At 41.1% G+C, this 17,535-nt stretch overlaps 1 protein-coding gene across 1 annotated transcript in view; it reads right to left on the bottom strand.

Moving 5' to 3' along the window:
- Nucleotides 1-17,535, bottom strand: part of stag1a (STAG1 cohesin complex component a) — a 54,560-nt gene that overhangs the window by 8,709 nt on the left and 28,316 nt on the right. The window contains exons 2-22 of the mRNA XM_028565259.1: nucleotides 12,656-12,877; nucleotides 12,145-12,265; nucleotides 11,770-11,925; nucleotides 11,458-11,554; nucleotides 11,253-11,329; nucleotides 10,391-10,595; nucleotides 9,298-9,449; nucleotides 8,979-9,052; nucleotides 8,596-8,719; nucleotides 8,321-8,419; nucleotides 8,118-8,197; nucleotides 7,538-7,645; nucleotides 7,049-7,163; nucleotides 6,594-6,711; nucleotides 6,037-6,140; nucleotides 5,324-5,416; nucleotides 4,674-4,967; nucleotides 3,312-3,382; nucleotides 2,502-2,670; nucleotides 1,485-1,577; nucleotides 439-613 (exon numbers count right to left, since the gene is read on the bottom strand). Coding sequence (XP_028421060.1) covers nucleotides 439-613; nucleotides 1,485-1,577; nucleotides 2,502-2,670; nucleotides 3,312-3,382; nucleotides 4,674-4,967; nucleotides 5,324-5,416; nucleotides 6,037-6,140; nucleotides 6,594-6,711; nucleotides 7,049-7,163; nucleotides 7,538-7,645; nucleotides 8,118-8,197; nucleotides 8,321-8,419; nucleotides 8,596-8,719; nucleotides 8,979-9,052; nucleotides 9,298-9,449; nucleotides 10,391-10,595; nucleotides 11,253-11,329; nucleotides 11,458-11,554; nucleotides 11,770-11,925; nucleotides 12,145-12,265; nucleotides 12,656-12,684 — 2,554 coding nt within the window. The 5' untranslated portion in view covers nucleotides 12,685-12,877. The remainder of the gene's footprint in view (nucleotides 1-438; nucleotides 614-1,484; nucleotides 1,578-2,501; nucleotides 2,671-3,311; nucleotides 3,383-4,673; nucleotides 4,968-5,323; nucleotides 5,417-6,036; nucleotides 6,141-6,593; nucleotides 6,712-7,048; nucleotides 7,164-7,537; nucleotides 7,646-8,117; nucleotides 8,198-8,320; nucleotides 8,420-8,595; nucleotides 8,720-8,978; nucleotides 9,053-9,297; nucleotides 9,450-10,390; nucleotides 10,596-11,252; nucleotides 11,330-11,457; nucleotides 11,555-11,769; nucleotides 11,926-12,144; nucleotides 12,266-12,655; nucleotides 12,878-17,535) is intronic.

Below are 17,535 nucleotides of genomic sequence, written 5' to 3'. Positions count from 1 at the left end.
TAGAGACTTGGTGGAGCCCAAAATGATGCAAATTATGTATAAAGTCAAAAATAGGATGGTTCCAGACTGTATCCAGAAGCTGTTTTGGATTAGAGAGAGTATGAATTAAGGGGAATGTGCATGTTCCCAAAGATAAAGATTAGAACAAATGTAAAACAAAGATCTATATCAGCAAAAGGAGTAAACGTGGAATCCTTTAGATGAGGAAATGAAAATGTGTAACGCGCTACAAAGATAAAAAAAAAAAAAAAAAAAAAAAAACTAAAAAAGAAGATGCTAAACAAATATGAAAGTGAGGCATGTATGGCAATGTGTGTATGAATGGGAATATATTTTGTTTTGTTTATTATGTTTTGTTTTATATCTTCTGTGTGTTAATATGCAATATGTACAGCATATAACATACAGAAATCACTAATACATGTAAGAAGCTCTCACCCATGCTCTGACTCTCATCATCCTGGTCGATGAAGACGTGGTCCAGGACGAAGTTGAGCAGCTCGTTCTGCAGAGTGCTGTCTGGGTTGAAGACCAGCGGCTGGAGGCCCTCCCTGCCGCCGGAGACCAGCTGGTGACTGAAGATCATCAGCAGGTCGCAGAGAAGCATGAACGCCTGCACAAGAGCCACACACCAGCAGTTATCATTGGATGAAAAAAATGTTCCCAATTCATTCTACAACAAAAAGTAAAGACCGATTTCTTGTGAGAACAGAAAACATGCTTAGTTTTGTCAAAGTACATTTTTTTTTAATGGGTCAACAAAAACATTACTGCCTATTGCCCTCTTTAGTCTATTAGAACATCGAAAATAAACTGATCTGTATGTTCTATGAAAAAAAATTCAATTTAATTCAATTCATCTATCTATGTATCTATTAGGGGTGTGACGAGAGATTTTAACACTATTTTAAAAGAGAACTTCAATGACAAAATATGGCTGGAGAAATAGTCTGTTATTCATTGAAAGTCAAAAAAACGTATAAACTCGAAACTCAAGCACTGTGAAAGGTTTTGCCACAAACTCAAATCGCTATAACTAACCTCTTGAGACCTAATAACTGCGGCGTTTCCACTGGGAATCCAAAATGCTGCCACAAAAAAAAAAACTTTAAAAGTGGCAGGTAGTGTTGGGTACCGTTTCACATTTTTACCGGTACCTGAAATTTGGTGCCGATACCCAACGGAAATCGCGAGAGAACTTTAACCTCGGCGAGGAATTTTGTCATGTTTATAATACTGCAAGATCTCGTCACACCTCTATGTATTTATGCATCTAGAAAGATCGCTACTTGGCATGGAATCATTCAAGCGGACCTAGTGACAGTCGGGTTTGATCTGTACTCAAGACGGTTTCTAGTTTTTAAACTGGTTCTGTTCTCCACAATCCAAAAACCTTTCTGACAATAATGCAAACATTTTTATTACGTCTAATTCTTAAGTGGATGTGAAAGTGTGAGCAGTTCATACCAGGTATGTGATGTTACCTGTTCTTTGACTGGTGTGTTGACGTTGGACAGGCACTGCTGGCACACAGCCAGGAAAGACTTTACCACTCTCCTGAGAGCCACCAGGTCATCCTACACACACACACACACACACACACACACACACACACACACACACACACACACACACACACACACACACACACACACACACACACACACACACACACACACACACACACACACACACACACACACACACACACACACACACACACACACACACACACACACTTAATGACCACTTCAATGGAAATCGATATTAAACAGCAGTTTCAGTCAGGCTAAATGTCTGCACCAGTTAAGTAATCCAACTTTAATGATTTCATTTAATCATCAATTAACTTCAGTGAGGCAGAAGAATCAATACACTTTGTGTTGACACTGGTCAAGTCTGTCAAACGATACAAACCAATACAAATCGACTGACGATGATCGGGTTTTGTTTCCGTTTTTAATCTTGACACATGGTCAGCCCAGGCCATATTACATCTGTATTCTGTACACTTCAAATAATCAAGAGAAAATAATCTTTAGTTGTAGCTCTAGTTAATGGTGAAGAAGAAATTAAGTAGCATTTAATGGGGAATCTTTAAGCTGCTGTAGGTCAGAGTGCAGAACTATTGAACTTGGGCTAAAATGACCCCCTCTTCAACTTAAAATACTGCACTGCTGGAAAGACGCAAATGTTCCCCAGCAGTGGATTAGGGGTTACACTATTTTAGAGGTGTGGGCTTTGGTCCACCAAAAAACAGCAGCCATGGGATCTGATGCCTCTGTGCGGTGTTTAAGTGTTAGATGAGATGGAGTGGGGGTAAGCATCCTGTCTAACAGTGTGATGATTTTTCACATCTAAGCTGCCCCTGTCTGCAGAAATACAGATAAGCTCCGGTCCCTCTGGGCCACTGATGCTCTGCCACAGCGGTCTTAACTCTGAGGATAAACCTGGGATCTGAGTGTGCCGTGTCAAAGCTCTGTCAGTGATGTGAGTCCAACCTTGCTGGGAGCCCCCTCCGTGATCTTGACCAGCTGCCAGAGGACGGAGTAGTGGGAGCACTGCAGGGCCTGGACGGCTATCTGCTCTGGCATGGAGCCCTGCTCGATGCCCGCCTTCAGCAGCCGGTAGCAGCTCCCAAATAAATCCCACCGTGTCAGGTCGTGCGCACTGAGTCAGGAAACAAGAGGAACACACACTAGGTTTCATAGAGTACGTTCAGTCATCAAGCTCATTTGGTAGAAGTCTGTTTTACATAACTTAAGAGTATGTTTTGATATGGTGTCAAAACTCAAGTAGTACTACAATATATGTTCTCGATGGATGGATGGATGGATGCATGGATGGATGGATGGATGGTAGGGGTGTGAGGTTTCACTGGTCTCATGATTCGATTACGATTATCCTGTCAACGATTTGATAGCCTAATGCCTCATGAAGCGTCCCCTCCTCAATATTATTATTTATTGCTACGCATGGTTTTCATCAAAAAAACTCAAGCAGTCAGATGTATATGAACTTCCCTTTGTATTGTATCTAATCTTAAAAAAGACACTTCCTGAATGTAGCGGAGTCTAAACACAGCACACAACAGACAAAAGGCAAAACCTCAAAAAAAAAGCAGCGACCGGAAATTCAACAAGTAACATCATCAGGCAATAATTGATTATGGTCTGTCACTGCATTGATGCAGAATCATCTATGTCTGCATCGCGATGCAAGGATTCATTTCAACATCCCTAATGGATGGATGGATGGATGGATGGATAGATATATAGATAGATAGATGGATAGATAAGAGAGAGTCTTACTTGTGGAAGGCTGTGAGTCTCTTGAGCATGGATAAAACATTGTAGATATCATCGTCATCGGCCTCCTCAGCCTGCAGATGAACAAACACATGTTTGTACACGACTATGTTGATGTTATACGAATGCGTCTTAGCCACCAGTACACCTTAAAGGTCCCATGACATGGTGCTCTTTGGATGCTTTTATATAGACCTTAGTGGTCCCCTAATACTGTATCTGAAGTCTCTTTTATATAGACCTTAGTGGTCCCCTAATACCGTATCTGAAGTCTCTTTTATATAGACCTTAGTGGTCCCCTAATACTGTATCTGAAGTCTCTTTTATATAGACCTTAGTGGTCCCCTAATACTGTATCTGAAGTCTCTTTTATATTGACCTTAGTGGTCCCCTAATACTGTATCTGAAGTCTCTTTTATATAGACCTTAGTGGTCCCCTAATACTGTATCTGAAGTCTCTTTTATATAGACCTTAGTGGTCCCCTAATACTGTATCTGAAGTCTCTTTTATATAGACCTTAGTGGTCCCCTAATACTGTATCTGAAGTCTCTTTTATATATGCCTTAGTGGTCCCCTAATACTGTATCTGAAGTCTCTTTTATATAGACCTTAGTGGTCCCCTAATACTGTATCTGAAGTCTCTTTTATATAGACCTTAGTGGTCCCCTAATACTGTATCTGAAGTCTCTTTTATATAGACCTTAGTGGTCCCCTAATACTGTATCTGAAGTCTCTTTTATATAGACCTTAGTGGTCCCCTAATACTGTATCTGAAGTCTCTTTTATATAGACCTTAGTGGTCCCCTAATACTGTATCTGAAGTCTCTTTCCTGAAATTCAGCCTTGGTGCAGAATTACAGCCACTAGAGCCAGTCCCACAATGAGCTTTCCTTAGGATGTGCCATTTCTGTGTCTGAAGCTATTGAGGAGGAGAGGGGGGCAAGGTGGAGAGTGGGGTGTGGCCTTGACCAACTGCCACTTTGCTCGTTTGAAAGCCATGATGTCTCTCTCTCTCATGGGTGGGCAAAATTCTCTGGGCGGGCAAAGCAGAGAAAGGGGAGGTAACCTCGCTCCTTATGACCTCATAAGGAGCGAGGATCCAGATCGGCCCATCTCATTTTCTCAAAGGCGGAGCAGGATACCCAGGGCTCGGTTTACACCTATCGTCATTTCTAGCCACTGGGGGACCATAGGCAGGCTCGGGGAACGCACATTAATGTTAAAAAAACCTCATAAAGTGAAATGTTCATGCCATGGGACCTTTAAAACTGTATATTTCTAATCATCCACACTTCCTGTGCAGCTTGAGACTGAATTTCAAACACATGCTCCATGGCCAACACCGGCTACGCGTCCCGTCGTACCTCCTGCAGCAGCTCCTCCACGGAGTGAGCGAAGCGATCCGTCATCTCGTCGATGAGCTGGGAGCGGGCGATGTCCACGCGGTTCATGATGGTGTACTCCTCGGAGCACAGGATGCTGTAGGTCTTACTGCAGGCCTCGAGGACATCCATCTCAATGTGCTTATCCACCACCAGCCGGATCTGCTTCAGCAAGGCGTCCAGGTGCTTCTCCATGCGCCCCGCGCTGTACACGTCCAGGTCGAAGAACTGAGGGATCTGCAGCAGGTTGGCTACCTTCTCCGAGTCGGCCTGGTACTGTGGAGAAGGAGACGGGGAGGCGGGAATTAGATACAAGCAGACTTCTAGCACACAGAAGAAAAAAAAAAAGTCACAAGCAGATATACAGAGGCAGGAAAGAGAAAGACAGACCCAACAATCAACTTTGTTTCTGTTTCCCAGTTAGTAAAATGGTCGATTACATTTTAAGTATTTTGTCAGCACACTTGTCCAGAGTGGCATACATTCAATAAGACTTCTCCTGACTATAGAACACCCTGAACAATTATTTCGACAAACCAATCAGCCACTCAGCCCACTCATTAATCAGTGTCACTGGCCTCTCCGTTGCTGGCCCTGAGCAGACTGCAGGCAGGACTTCAGGAAGCTCTTACCTTGGACAGAAGCATGGGCAGAGCCATGATGAAGTGCTCTGTCAGTTTGTTCTTATCGTCTATCTGGGTCTTCCTCTCCTTTGCTGTCAGCACCTGGACAAGCAGACACAAAAGGTAAGGTCAAACGTAGCACTAGGTAGGAAAAAGCGCAATAAAACAGTGATTTTGTGTTCAGAGATAATATCATGTCCTTAAATTATGAACAGGAGAGTGATTTATGTGTAGAAAAAAAATCAGCTTTTGCCACCTCTGTTCGCAACCCATAAATCTGCCAAGGACACGGTTCCTTGCTGACAATAAATAAGTAAATCCATAAATAAACAAATGAACAAACAAGCACACTCTATTCAGTTGTTATTTTGACAAACTTAGCAAGATTGGTTAACTCTTTGATATTTTTAGTGACACATTTTTAAATTTAACAACACTTTGGATTGTTAATCTCATTGTCAAACCCACGACAAACGGATACTCGTCAACTTGATCCCCTGTCAAACGGTGGGCATGGTAATGTAACATAATCATGGAAATATCTCTTTATTGCCTACGGACAATAAAGTCTTATCTTCTCTTTGAAAATTGGCAGATTACGACCACATCTAAATTCAGACAAATTAGCTCTCTACACGGTATCTAATAGCATCCACCTGCTCACTTTCTTCTCAACTCGTGTACAACAAACGCTCAAAGTATAGTGTGTATCCTTGACCTACCCGTTTGCCGGTGCCTCTGCCAACAGGTGGGTGCGCCTCTGCTGCCTGTCGGATGGTGCACACCATCAGCTCTATCAGAGCGCTCTCCTGTCTGTCTGACAACACTGCAAGGACAAGACGGAAGGAAAGAGAGAGAGAGATAGAGAGAGAAAGAGACAGATACAAAGAGGAGAGAGAGAAACAAAAGGGAGCGTCAGATTGTCAGCCAAGGTCAGAAACAGAGAGAGGGATTCAAAAGAGGGAGTTTCAATGAATTTCACTGCACTACAGCAACATAATCTTTTTAACCTAACCTACCTCACTTTACTTTTACGTAACGTTTTTATTTTTTTGCACTATAGCTAGGTTACTTTACGTTACATTATACAATTATTGACTCCCTCTTTTCTTACTCTTATTTTTAGCTTGAATTTGACTGTGAGCAACTGCAACTGAACAGCTTCCCTGAGGGGATCAATAAAGTATTCTGTTTTTTTTTGCTGTGATCTTGTCCTTGACAAGTGACTTAAAACTATTTCATAGGCTTAAAGAGAGAACAATAACATTGTGTGTCTTACCCTCCTCTCCCTGCACGGCCTCCTCCAGCAGAAGCTCAGTCATACACTCCCAGTCTTTCAGCAGCTCCTGAGAGCTTTCCCACAATGAGTCCACTAGGTAGGCTGCATGCTCGTGGAGCTACATACACACAGACACACACTTAGTACATGATCAGGTTTTGCAGGCATTGTGTCAAATCTTATCGCTGAAATCCACAACTTTTTTATCAACTACAAAAATCGTATTAGCAGAGTGAAATGTCATCAAACAATCGAGTAACTCAAATGTGTAATATTATTTACTTTATTGTCACTGTAAAGCAGGACAGGACCAGAGGATGATTTCTTTTCTCATTATAAGAGTCTCCAATGATGCAAATGTGACAGTTTCAGGGTTTTACCATACTCTACCACATCAAGGTTTTTAAAAAAATAGAGTACCTTTTGTACTCCGTAAAGTGGGAATCATGTGTTACCTCACTCTCCAGAAAGAAGAGCACCAGCATGCGGATGAGATTCCCGTTGGGACTGCTCCTCCCTCGGCGCTTAGCCAGCGCTTCCTCTGCCTGTGGGTCATGACGACTGAACAATCTGACAGACAGGGAGAGAGAAAGCGTGATTGAAAGAGAGAAATGAAGAAAAGGTGAATAGACAGAAGCAGAAATTGAAAAAGAGGAAAGACAGTAATAGAGGCAAATAAGGTAAGACATCCAAAACTAGGGTTGCACCATATCTAATTGCGATTGTTATGACTGATATTGCGATGTGATTCACAATATTGGAGGTAATGATCATTTTTGTAACATTGTTCTCATTTTCATTGAAAAATAATAAATGTGTGATTTTTGCGAGGCTCTGTACTTTAGTCTGTTGGATAGGATTTGTAGGCCGCGACATCTCTGCAGCTCCACAATACTATTTATTTATTTTAGGGTAAATTAGGAGAGACATCAGGACGGACTAACTTCCTGTGCAGGAACTCTCCAGCAGCAACTGCCACCGGTCGATGGGCAGAGTAAACCAGGTGGTACACATTCTCACAGTCCTCATTGGACAAGGCGTCTTCACTGCCCCTGCAACAGATAATCACAATGAGTTAACACTTAACACAAAAGTTTCAAACATTCAAAAATGGAGTGTCTCCTCAGCAAAAATGAGGGAGTTTAAGAATCCAAAAATAATTATGTAGAACTTTTTTAAGCTTTGTTCAGTTGAAAAAATACAAAATCCACAGAACAAGAGTTACAATAAAACTAAATGTATTAAACATATGACGTGATGTTTGTGGGCCCAAGTGTGATGATGATTACAAGTGAACTGAGCCTGCAGAACAACCCTAGTTAAGGTCCTGGTTGGCGGACCAACCGTAAGCTGCCTGACGTTAAAGCTCAGGGCGCTGTCCGTTCCCATCCCGCTCTGAAGGATCTGGACTACAATACTGACTCCGTGACCCTGAACATGTGCACTTTTAATGACTTGACAGTTATGTGATTAAGATCCATTATGAATGAGGTGTATGCATGAATAAGCATTGAAGTTACTTACTGCAGGATGAGTGTGACCAGTCGGATGGCCTCCACAGCCACATCATACTCCTTATCCAGCGTCATCGATACGATACGGTCCTGTCAAAACACATATATTTGAACGGGGAAAGAACCGATCATAAAATCTGAGCATCACCTAGTCATACCGTTGAATATCTTCAAACCAGTCAGGATTCTTATTTTCATTCTTGCGGGTTTTACCTTGAAGCGGTTAGTGAACAGCTCTAACTTGGGGAACAGTTCTCGGTTTGTGTACAGGTTCTGCAGAGCCTTCAGGCACTTCAGACGCACCTCTCCTTGCTGAAAAAGAGGGAGACAGTTAAAAGCAGATTCTGGTGGGCTAAAGGTTTACCATTCTGTCTTGGTGTAAACATCATCAGAGCCATTGAATCAATTTAAAAACATCTTCCGAGTCTTGAAGAAATGCGAGACAACAACAAAACAGCCAGGAGGTGGTATGGTGATATGGTGCTCACCCTATCGTGTAGTGTCCAGCCAACATATTTCAGGTAACTATCATTAAGAAAAGCATCGCTGTACATCTTCATCCACACTCCTATCTCCTCGATACAGATGGCTCGGATTTCAGCAATTGCATCCCTAGAAAATAGAGCACAACCACCGTCATCATTATCAATATTGTGACAAACAAGGCTCTGAACTGCTCGGACAGACAACATTTAATTAAATCAGCCCGGTGCCGTCTGATTGTTAATTATCAACATTAGCAATGTTTGCGGTCATTAGGACTGGCAGCGGGCGGCTGGTAAGCATCACTACAATCAACTGAAGTAACATTACCTTCTACAAAATTACAAACAGCAATAATTAAATCATCATCAACATGCACAAAATGTACCTGTAGCGATGCACAAAGATTCCCTTGAAAATGGAGTTCATCATATTCTCTATTTCATCTTGGTTTTCCTGAAGCTGCAAAGAGAAAAAAAAAAGTTTTAGGCAAGACAGTCTTTGGACTTTTACAAACATTTTGATATAGAGTGGAATATCCCAACAAGCTCAACAGTGATAACAGCCGTTATTCCTAATTAATAGAGCACATCACAATACACTGAGCTGAGCGAAAATCCCAGCTCTATGCATGAAAATTCTGCATGTAAAGCTTTAGATTCTGATATCTATCAAAACCCGAAAAGTCACATCACACAGCAGCCAACCTCCTTCCTCTTCTGCAGCAGCAGCTCCAGCTTCTCGTTGGCTCGTTTGCCGGCTATCTTGTTCCTCTCGGCCTCGTACTGTCTCTGGGTGTTGTCCTGGTGAATGCTCAGGTTCAGCGCCACGTTCACCAGCGCTGTCATCAGCTTCATCGCTACGCAGAGACCAAAAAGGCACATATTAGGCTCAGCTAAGTTTTCCCAGCGGCAAATACATTTTTTTTTAAGATGAACAGTTTTTAGTTAGATTTATAACAAAAACCCAAGAACATACAGCTCACAGCATGAACACATCCTCTCCCTCCTTAACCCCCACCACTCGTCATCACCACTTACTCAGACAAAAGTTAAGTTGAAATAATAACCATAATATTTAATACAATACAATAAAATAACAAAATAGACAACTGTAAACCACATACATATTGAGAAATACATTTTTTATGTGACACTGTCCGTCTTACCTGCACACAAGTGTAGATTCAATTGTACAATACCAAGTTTACAACACAGGAATCACAGTGAATCTTGTTTTGAATTTTTATTGTGTCAAATAAAATAGTATGAAAATAGTAAAAATAGTATGCAAATATGGTATATCCAAAGCATGAAGATGTAACAGGGAATGCTGTTGTCACACATACGTGACAATATATGGTTCCTCAAATCAAACAACTTTATAAATGGGTGGTGATGGCCCAGTGGATATGACACATGCCTTTGGTGTGGCAGACCTGGGTTCGATTCCCACTCTGATACATCAACCAATGTGTCCCTGAGCAAGACACTTAACCCCAAGTTGCTCCAGAGGCGTGCAACCTCTGACATATATATATATATATATATATATATATATATATATATATAGCAATTGTAAGTCGCTTTGGACAAAAGCAATGTACTGTACATGTAATGTAATGTAATAATTGACGGGTGGCATGTCTACCGTTAATCTTACTTGTTTCGTTACCGCTTTATTCTCTTAACAGACACTTGGGACCTTTATTTATTATCATTACCTGCCACTTGTAAGATGTAGCGCTACCAAAAAAAATTAAAATAAATTAGTGGTGTTATCATTTACTGGTGTCATTACCTGCTAATGTGGAGGTGTGTCTGAAGGCTCGCACTTGAGAGTCCGAGAGCCCCGTGAGGAGGGAGATCACCGTGTCCATCATGTACTCGTCGTAGATGATGCTGTACTGACACTGGCGGATCAAAACGCTGATAAACTCGCAGAAGTTGTAGCGGAACTTCTTCCACAAGGGCCCTGGCATGGTGAGAGGATAATCCCCGCTGTCCTGTTGACAGAAACACAGTGATCAAAGAGACTTAATTATCGTTTATCAGGATGTACTGCAAAAGTAAATTCAAATCCAAATTATTGTTTTATTTGTTGAAAGTTTAATCAAAAATGAAAATGTCTTAACATGAATCCCACATATTATTAGCAAATATAAATCAGCCTATTTGTGAAAAATACAACATTGATGATAGGCACACGTTACTGGAGGCCCAGTTTAATATGCAACGTAATTTTATACATGTAGCAGGGGGTCTCTGATCCATCTCTCTTTCACTTAAGGGGTCCTTAGCATAAAAAGCATCAAAGACCCCTCAAAATCCATTTTCAAATCCATTTGAAGCCTTCATTATCCTGTGGAGAATTATTCTCGCTATAAAAAGTTCAATGGGAAAAGTATTAAGGGACATTTCACTGTGTTTGATTTTTTTTTAAGATCAATAAATGCAACATCTTTCCAAAAGTCAACGAGTAATCGTGTTAAATAATCATGATTTCAATATTTACCAAAATAATTGTCGTCAAGCAGCCCTAATAGAGAGGCAACATACGTATTTCCCTTGCTGATAAATACAGCAATACATCCTTGCAGCCAACTACAAGACAACAATTTAACTCGAACGTGAATCAGTCTCTGACTGAAGCGGACAGTTACCTCATCAAACTCTTCGGTCATCTTGCGGATGATCTCTGCGTTCTGCATGTTCCTGAACATCTCAATCCTCACAGTGCCTGGTCACAGAACAAGGACGACAGGATTTAAATCAAATTCACGTTTGTTATTCCAGTTGTTTGACACGTGTACACAAGGGAATGATTGTTGTGGCTGAACTACGCTGCAGTGGTTTCACTAGTCTTACCTTTGCAACCTGAGCACTGGATGAAAAAATTGATGAGGTCCAGCAGCGCCAAGTCTCTGTCCTGTTTATACGACTCAATCCACTCATCCACTACAGACTGCACACACACACGCACCATTAACAACCATAGTACAGGGGACTTACATGAGCTCCCCCAAATGAGAAACCTGAGTGCAACATGTTTTAAAATAGAAACAGAGATATAAGCAGAAACAACTGAATATATTTGATTGAATAATGCATGTATTTTACAAGCTTACATGGGGAGTATGGATACTTCTAAAACTGAAAAACACAACTTTATTTACTCACCTGCATGGCACTCTTGCCGAGTTTGACCACTTCAAACAGAGTGACGGGGTCTCCGCCGTCTCCATTATGTTGAGCCACGCCGTTGGCTTTCCCGCGCCCTCTTGCCACGCCCACAGCTTTTTCCGCCGGTGTCTTCCGAGGCTTTTTATTGGTTGTCTGTAGGGGACGGAGATGTCAAGAACACAGGGAGGAAAAAAAGAACACCCAAACACATTCACACGAGAAACATAAACATAGACATACACTGCATGCACTCGCTCGTACAATTACAAACACAAAAACAGAGACAGACCCGTATAAAGTCTGATTGTTAACCAGGCTTCTCTCACTCATAACCTCTTTCTTAACACGCACTCCGCTGACACAGAATCGTACCGGGGCTTGTTTTCCAGGCCTCCCTCTCTTCTTCTTGCCTTTCACCTCAGGATCTTCAATCTCACTCATGCTCATACTTAAGCCCACTGCATCTGTTGCCCCAGACTCATTGGATGAGTCCCTGAAAGCACAAAAACACAAAAGACTTGTATGCATACGAAAGCTACTATGCTTTATGTGAAACTATGAAAAACAAACCTACTCTAGCTAAGTATTTGTTTAATTGAGGTATAAACATCGACACACTCACTTGTGTTTTCACATACTGTGCAAAGATCATATGTTTATGTAGACACAAATGTGAGTTATTCACAATTTCAAACAAAGGTTTAAGTACCAGTTTCATTTGGGGCCACAGAGGGGTTTACCAGTTCCATCCACTCTAAAAAACTCTGATCTACAGTACAAAAGTACAAAGAGCACCACTTTGGAAGTATTTTAAAGCTTTTTTTTGTGCTGTACTGTAAAACGCACGCAATTTCTTTTTCTCTGAATTGTGTGTTTCACTCACTGTAGGACAGGGAGCTCCGAGGTGATCATCCTGGTTAGTGGGGCTGGCGATGGGGTGTGTAACTCTGTTAATGTGTGTCTTCAGGACTGAGCGTGTTTCAGGTTCAAAGATGGGAGGCACAAGACAGCAGCTCGGTCGGGGGGGAAAGTTCTGGAAGGGCGGGGAGGAGAGGCTCCAGGACGAACTGCACTCAACTTGCTGGCACTTAACTCTCTTCAGCTCCTGGAAAAGACACAAAGAAAGAGAGAACATAATTATTAAAACATACATTTCAAACCAGTAACAACCCTAAATGATAGAGAGGATCTGTTGCAGCTATAGCTAAGCATGTGCACAAACAGAAATGGAATGTTGAAAGTAAAGGGAAATTTTTAAAGAGGTAATGAAGTGATCGTCTCAAATAAGCGAATGATTTATTAAATAAAAACAGTGACACATGCTCTGCGTGGTTTTTAACATTAGTTAACATGGGGCAGTTTATTTGATGTGTGAAGGCTCAGTGTCCACAGTGTTGCAATTGTAAAATGTCAGTGAAAGCAGAGAGAGACAGTTCTCAGCCTGTGGAGGTGAACATGGGGAGAGGAGGACACCAACTGGCCACTTTTAGAACTACAACAGCAAAATATTGTGGGGCGTGTAGTGAGGATTTGTACACAGGAGTGTTGTGGTTAAAACAATTTCAGAATGACCCCTGAACATTGTTAGAAATTTTACTACAGCACATAAACTACTGTAAGTAGGCTTCCTGTATTAAATGAAGAGTAAGATCAGCTTAAAGTGTGATATTACACCATTAGAAACTTTGGAAAGTAAAATTATACAGAAGGCAGAGAAGTGCTATGACTTAATGTCCTCTGGTAAAAAATAAATAAATGAAAATGAAACACAGTCTTTGTTAGAGAAAGGCTTGAGATAAATATGATTTCCAGAAATCTTTTCATGAGTTGTGAAAATTCCCAGGTGACACAAATGACGCAAACTCAATGAAACAATGTCAAAATGCCACGCAGCCAGAGCTGAGAGTGAGGGAAAGTTCACAGTCAGCTAAGTTAACTATAACATTATTATTGACCCGTTCATATGCTAATGAGAGCAAAGAGCAGATGAGGAGCTATGCCACTCTTAACCACAAGAGGCAGTATGATCCACAAAGTCCTCTGACCAAAGTCAATCTTCAAACTGCTTAATTGAGTGTTAACTGGGGAAAGTGGGTTTAGAAAAATCACCCAACACTCATTTAACTCACAGCTCACTTCCTGTCCAGTTCTGATTCACATACAAAGTGTTTTAAGGGTCTATTTTCCCCAGAGTGTGTGTGAGTGTATATGTGTGTGTTTGAAAGTAGGTCTGGGCAACAGTAGGGGGCAGGCTAAGAGAGTGTGTATTTAAATACGATCTTCCACACTGTTTTTGTACAGAGGAATAGCATGGGCAGGAGAGCCCCCTGTTTCAACACAACACACACACACACACACACACACACACCTCTTTCTGGCTAAGTGTTCACACACAGCTAGGCTGTCAGAACAACTGTGAGACTGTGAGAAGGAGACTCCAGGTGAACAAAGGATTTCAATTGTTACAACTACAGAGTATTGTACTCTTGTGTGGTGTTTAGTTGGTTGTAATATTATTTCATAAAATCAGACGCAGAAGGCTGTTAAGAGGCTGGGATTTGACCCGCTTGCATGCACTTGAGCTTCTGATGGATTTTGACACTTGATATTCCTGCTGCAAAGACATTAAACCTACATAAGGATACAGGATGGATGCATAGGAGGAAGATACTAATGTGGATGCACATCTAAATGGTGAAGGAAATAATCCTGGACGTCTGTGGAACAGCATTCGAAAACCTGGGTGAACAAGGCTGAACTTGCAAAATCCCACAATAACGATGACAAATCCACCTGCTTTTTAAAATCTTTATATGTAACACAGAGATGTTGTTTTGCACACAATGAGCTCTGCGTCAACATTAGAAGGACACTTAATCAAATGGGAGCGGGACTGTAATGTGAAAAGGCTGACACCCAGGTACATTAACTCAGACTAAAACAAAAACTCCAAGGCAAACATGCTGAAACTCAATTCAACTGAATTCAATTCAATTGTATGTGATGTAAACTTCATAGGTGCAAAACTTAATTTAGAGGAAAAGGGCAGTACTTAAAATTATGGAAGAGAACCAGTGAAACGTAACATAGAATACTAGAATAAAAGGAATATGAACTTCTAAAATGTAGTCACACACAGGCTGCTTACAAGTTTCATCAACACAGAATAAGCTTTGCGCACAGCAGCTTACACTGAAAAACTTTTTTCTCCACTTTTTAGAATGAAGAACAAGATCTCACTTATTATGGCAAACATCTCAAATAGAGTAAAACAACCATTAACATTTCATAAAATACTGTATACGATATGACTGCCTTTATTTCTCATCTCATTCAAATCAAACACTCCAATATGTTTAAGACTCAACTTAAGAATTAAAACGCTACATTTAAGAGATATTACACCTACACAAGCACACAAAAATCACATCCCTGCCAAAAAAAGATGTAAAAATTGTACTGAGAGACCCGTTTTACAGTACCAACAGTACCTATATATATATATATATATATATATATATATATATATATATATATATATATATATATATATATATATATATATATATATAGGTAGATTAGGGGAGACTCATTTGCCTCATCCTGGATGTTTTGTACTGTACTGTTGTATTGTACTGTATGGTATGTCAACTAAGGCCAAGGGCCCAGATACAGTACTATCACACTGAAGAATGTAAACTGGGACACAGGGATGTGATTTAAACAACCAAAAAAACAACCGTATTGGTAAACAATGTGGAGACGAGGACACCTACAAAACACCTGAGGGTCTGCACAGAATCCGTCAAAAAAACCCTAAACAATGATGGAAAAATTTTACACTTGTTGTGGAGAAGTGGGAAGTGAATGCCTGTAAATATGGCTGTAATTGACAGGACAGTGAGCAAAGATGCTGGTGTTAATGAATTATCACCTCATTTAGTCTTGTCTAATCATCTCGAGTGATTTTAATTTGCAGATTAATCCCACTAAAAACACTTCACGTCATTTAGAGAGCCAGCTGTAGCTGAAAATAATCAAGATGTAGATGCAAGACACCACAAGCACAGTGAAGTGATATTGCTTCTCTAATTGCTTGAGACTGGTAATCAGCACTACTTTATAACTAATGAATAATAAGCAATTACAAAATGTAGGTAGTAGCTGGATTAAAGCCATAGTCGAGCAGCTTTAGATGACCGATAGAGCACTAAACATCGGAGGTAGGGCTGCTCTTATGTCATTTCACCACTATCCCAACTGCTAACCCTCCACCTCATCCCTCTGTACTTCACAGACTGCTTGATCTTATATTTCACTCTAACATCCCCCTGCATGCCTTTCATCATCATCAGATTATTTTTCTCCGACAGAAGCCAACTTCATTTGAATCAACTCTTATGTCACGTGTGGCAGTGTCATGTTTTGTTTGTTTCTCAGAGGAAGAGGCAAAGTGTGTGTGTGTGTGTGTGAACTGGGAGCCTGCCTGATCCATTATCAACCAACAACTAAATAATCCTCAACGCACATTGGCTTTTTGTCATTTCCTCGACACACTGGCACTCTCTCTGGCTTTCTTACACCCACACACACACACACACACACACACACACACACACACACACAGATTGTAGCAGCCTCAACAGGAGACTATGAATAATTTGCAGATAGTCTGCTCAACTGTTCCTCAATTTTGGAGGAAAGAATAGAAGCTGCCAACTGTATTCACTTTGCACCTCTCTCACCCTTTCTCAGTTCAGTGCCATTTACTCTAAAAGGCATGAATGAAAACAAATACTCTTAATAAACCAATCCCAATCTTAAAAATGTCAACAGTTACTGCCCAAGCAGAATAATGAATTATACATGTAAAAGCCACTTTCTGTTCACTCAGTTCAGTACATTTTGGCTGCGCTGTGACATGGGAATAACAGCACTGACCTGACCAATGATATTATGGTTCTGTAAAGGTGCACAAACTGTGGCCGTCTCTGCCCTAAACTGAGCTACGATGTCCCTGTTAACTGATCAACGTGTGTGGTCATGCAGGTTAGAGACAAAACCCCAAAAGGTATTACACTTAATATCACAGAAAACAAGCCAATATTCACATCTGAACACAGACTGTACAGTGGGCCTGAGGAGAAAAACGCTGTATTGGTGCTGTTGTTTATCGGTTGTCATGACTTCACGAGTGATGACGTCCTGTCACTGTCTCAGTTGCTCAGCCCTCAGGGGGGGAGAGAGAGAGAGAGAGAGAGAGAGAGAGAGAGAGAGAGAGAGAGAGAGAGAGAGAGAGAGAAGAGAGAATGACTGTTCGCTTGACTTAAGTGGAGGAGACAGCTCTTCAGAGTAGTGCGATCACGACTTCATAAAATTCTGAAGCCGCGACGGTAATAACTAAGCAGCGCTATATGTGTATTGCGAATACACTGCTGTATAAAATATGGACATAGTAGTTTCTGAAGAGCCCAAATGGAGCGCAAAGCGGGCGGCTCCCGCGTGTGTTGCAGTTTGTGTGAGCTAGCAAAGCAATCTTAAAAGCCATTAGAAAAGCCACAGATCTTACCAATGCAATGCATCCTGTCATATTGAAACCACTCGTGCAGCACCTGCGTCGTGGGCTCTGACCAGTGACACAGTTGCTCAATGCAAAGCAAGCACGGTATGGATATCCCAAATGCCTTGAAATGCAGCATAAAAGACTGAAGAAAAGTTAGAAAAGTTCAATATTTATATTAAATAGTACCAGACTAATGGCTA

Source organism: Perca flavescens, chromosome 20, assembly GCF_004354835.1.
Source record: "Perca flavescens isolate YP-PL-M2 chromosome 20, PFLA_1.0, whole genome shotgun sequence".
In the NCBI taxonomy this organism is placed as follows: domain Eukaryota; kingdom Metazoa; phylum Chordata; class Actinopteri; order Perciformes; family Percidae; genus Perca; species Perca flavescens.
The sequence above is the reverse complement of the archived record's forward strand: the minus strand, read 5'-3'. Positions and strand labels throughout refer to the sequence as shown.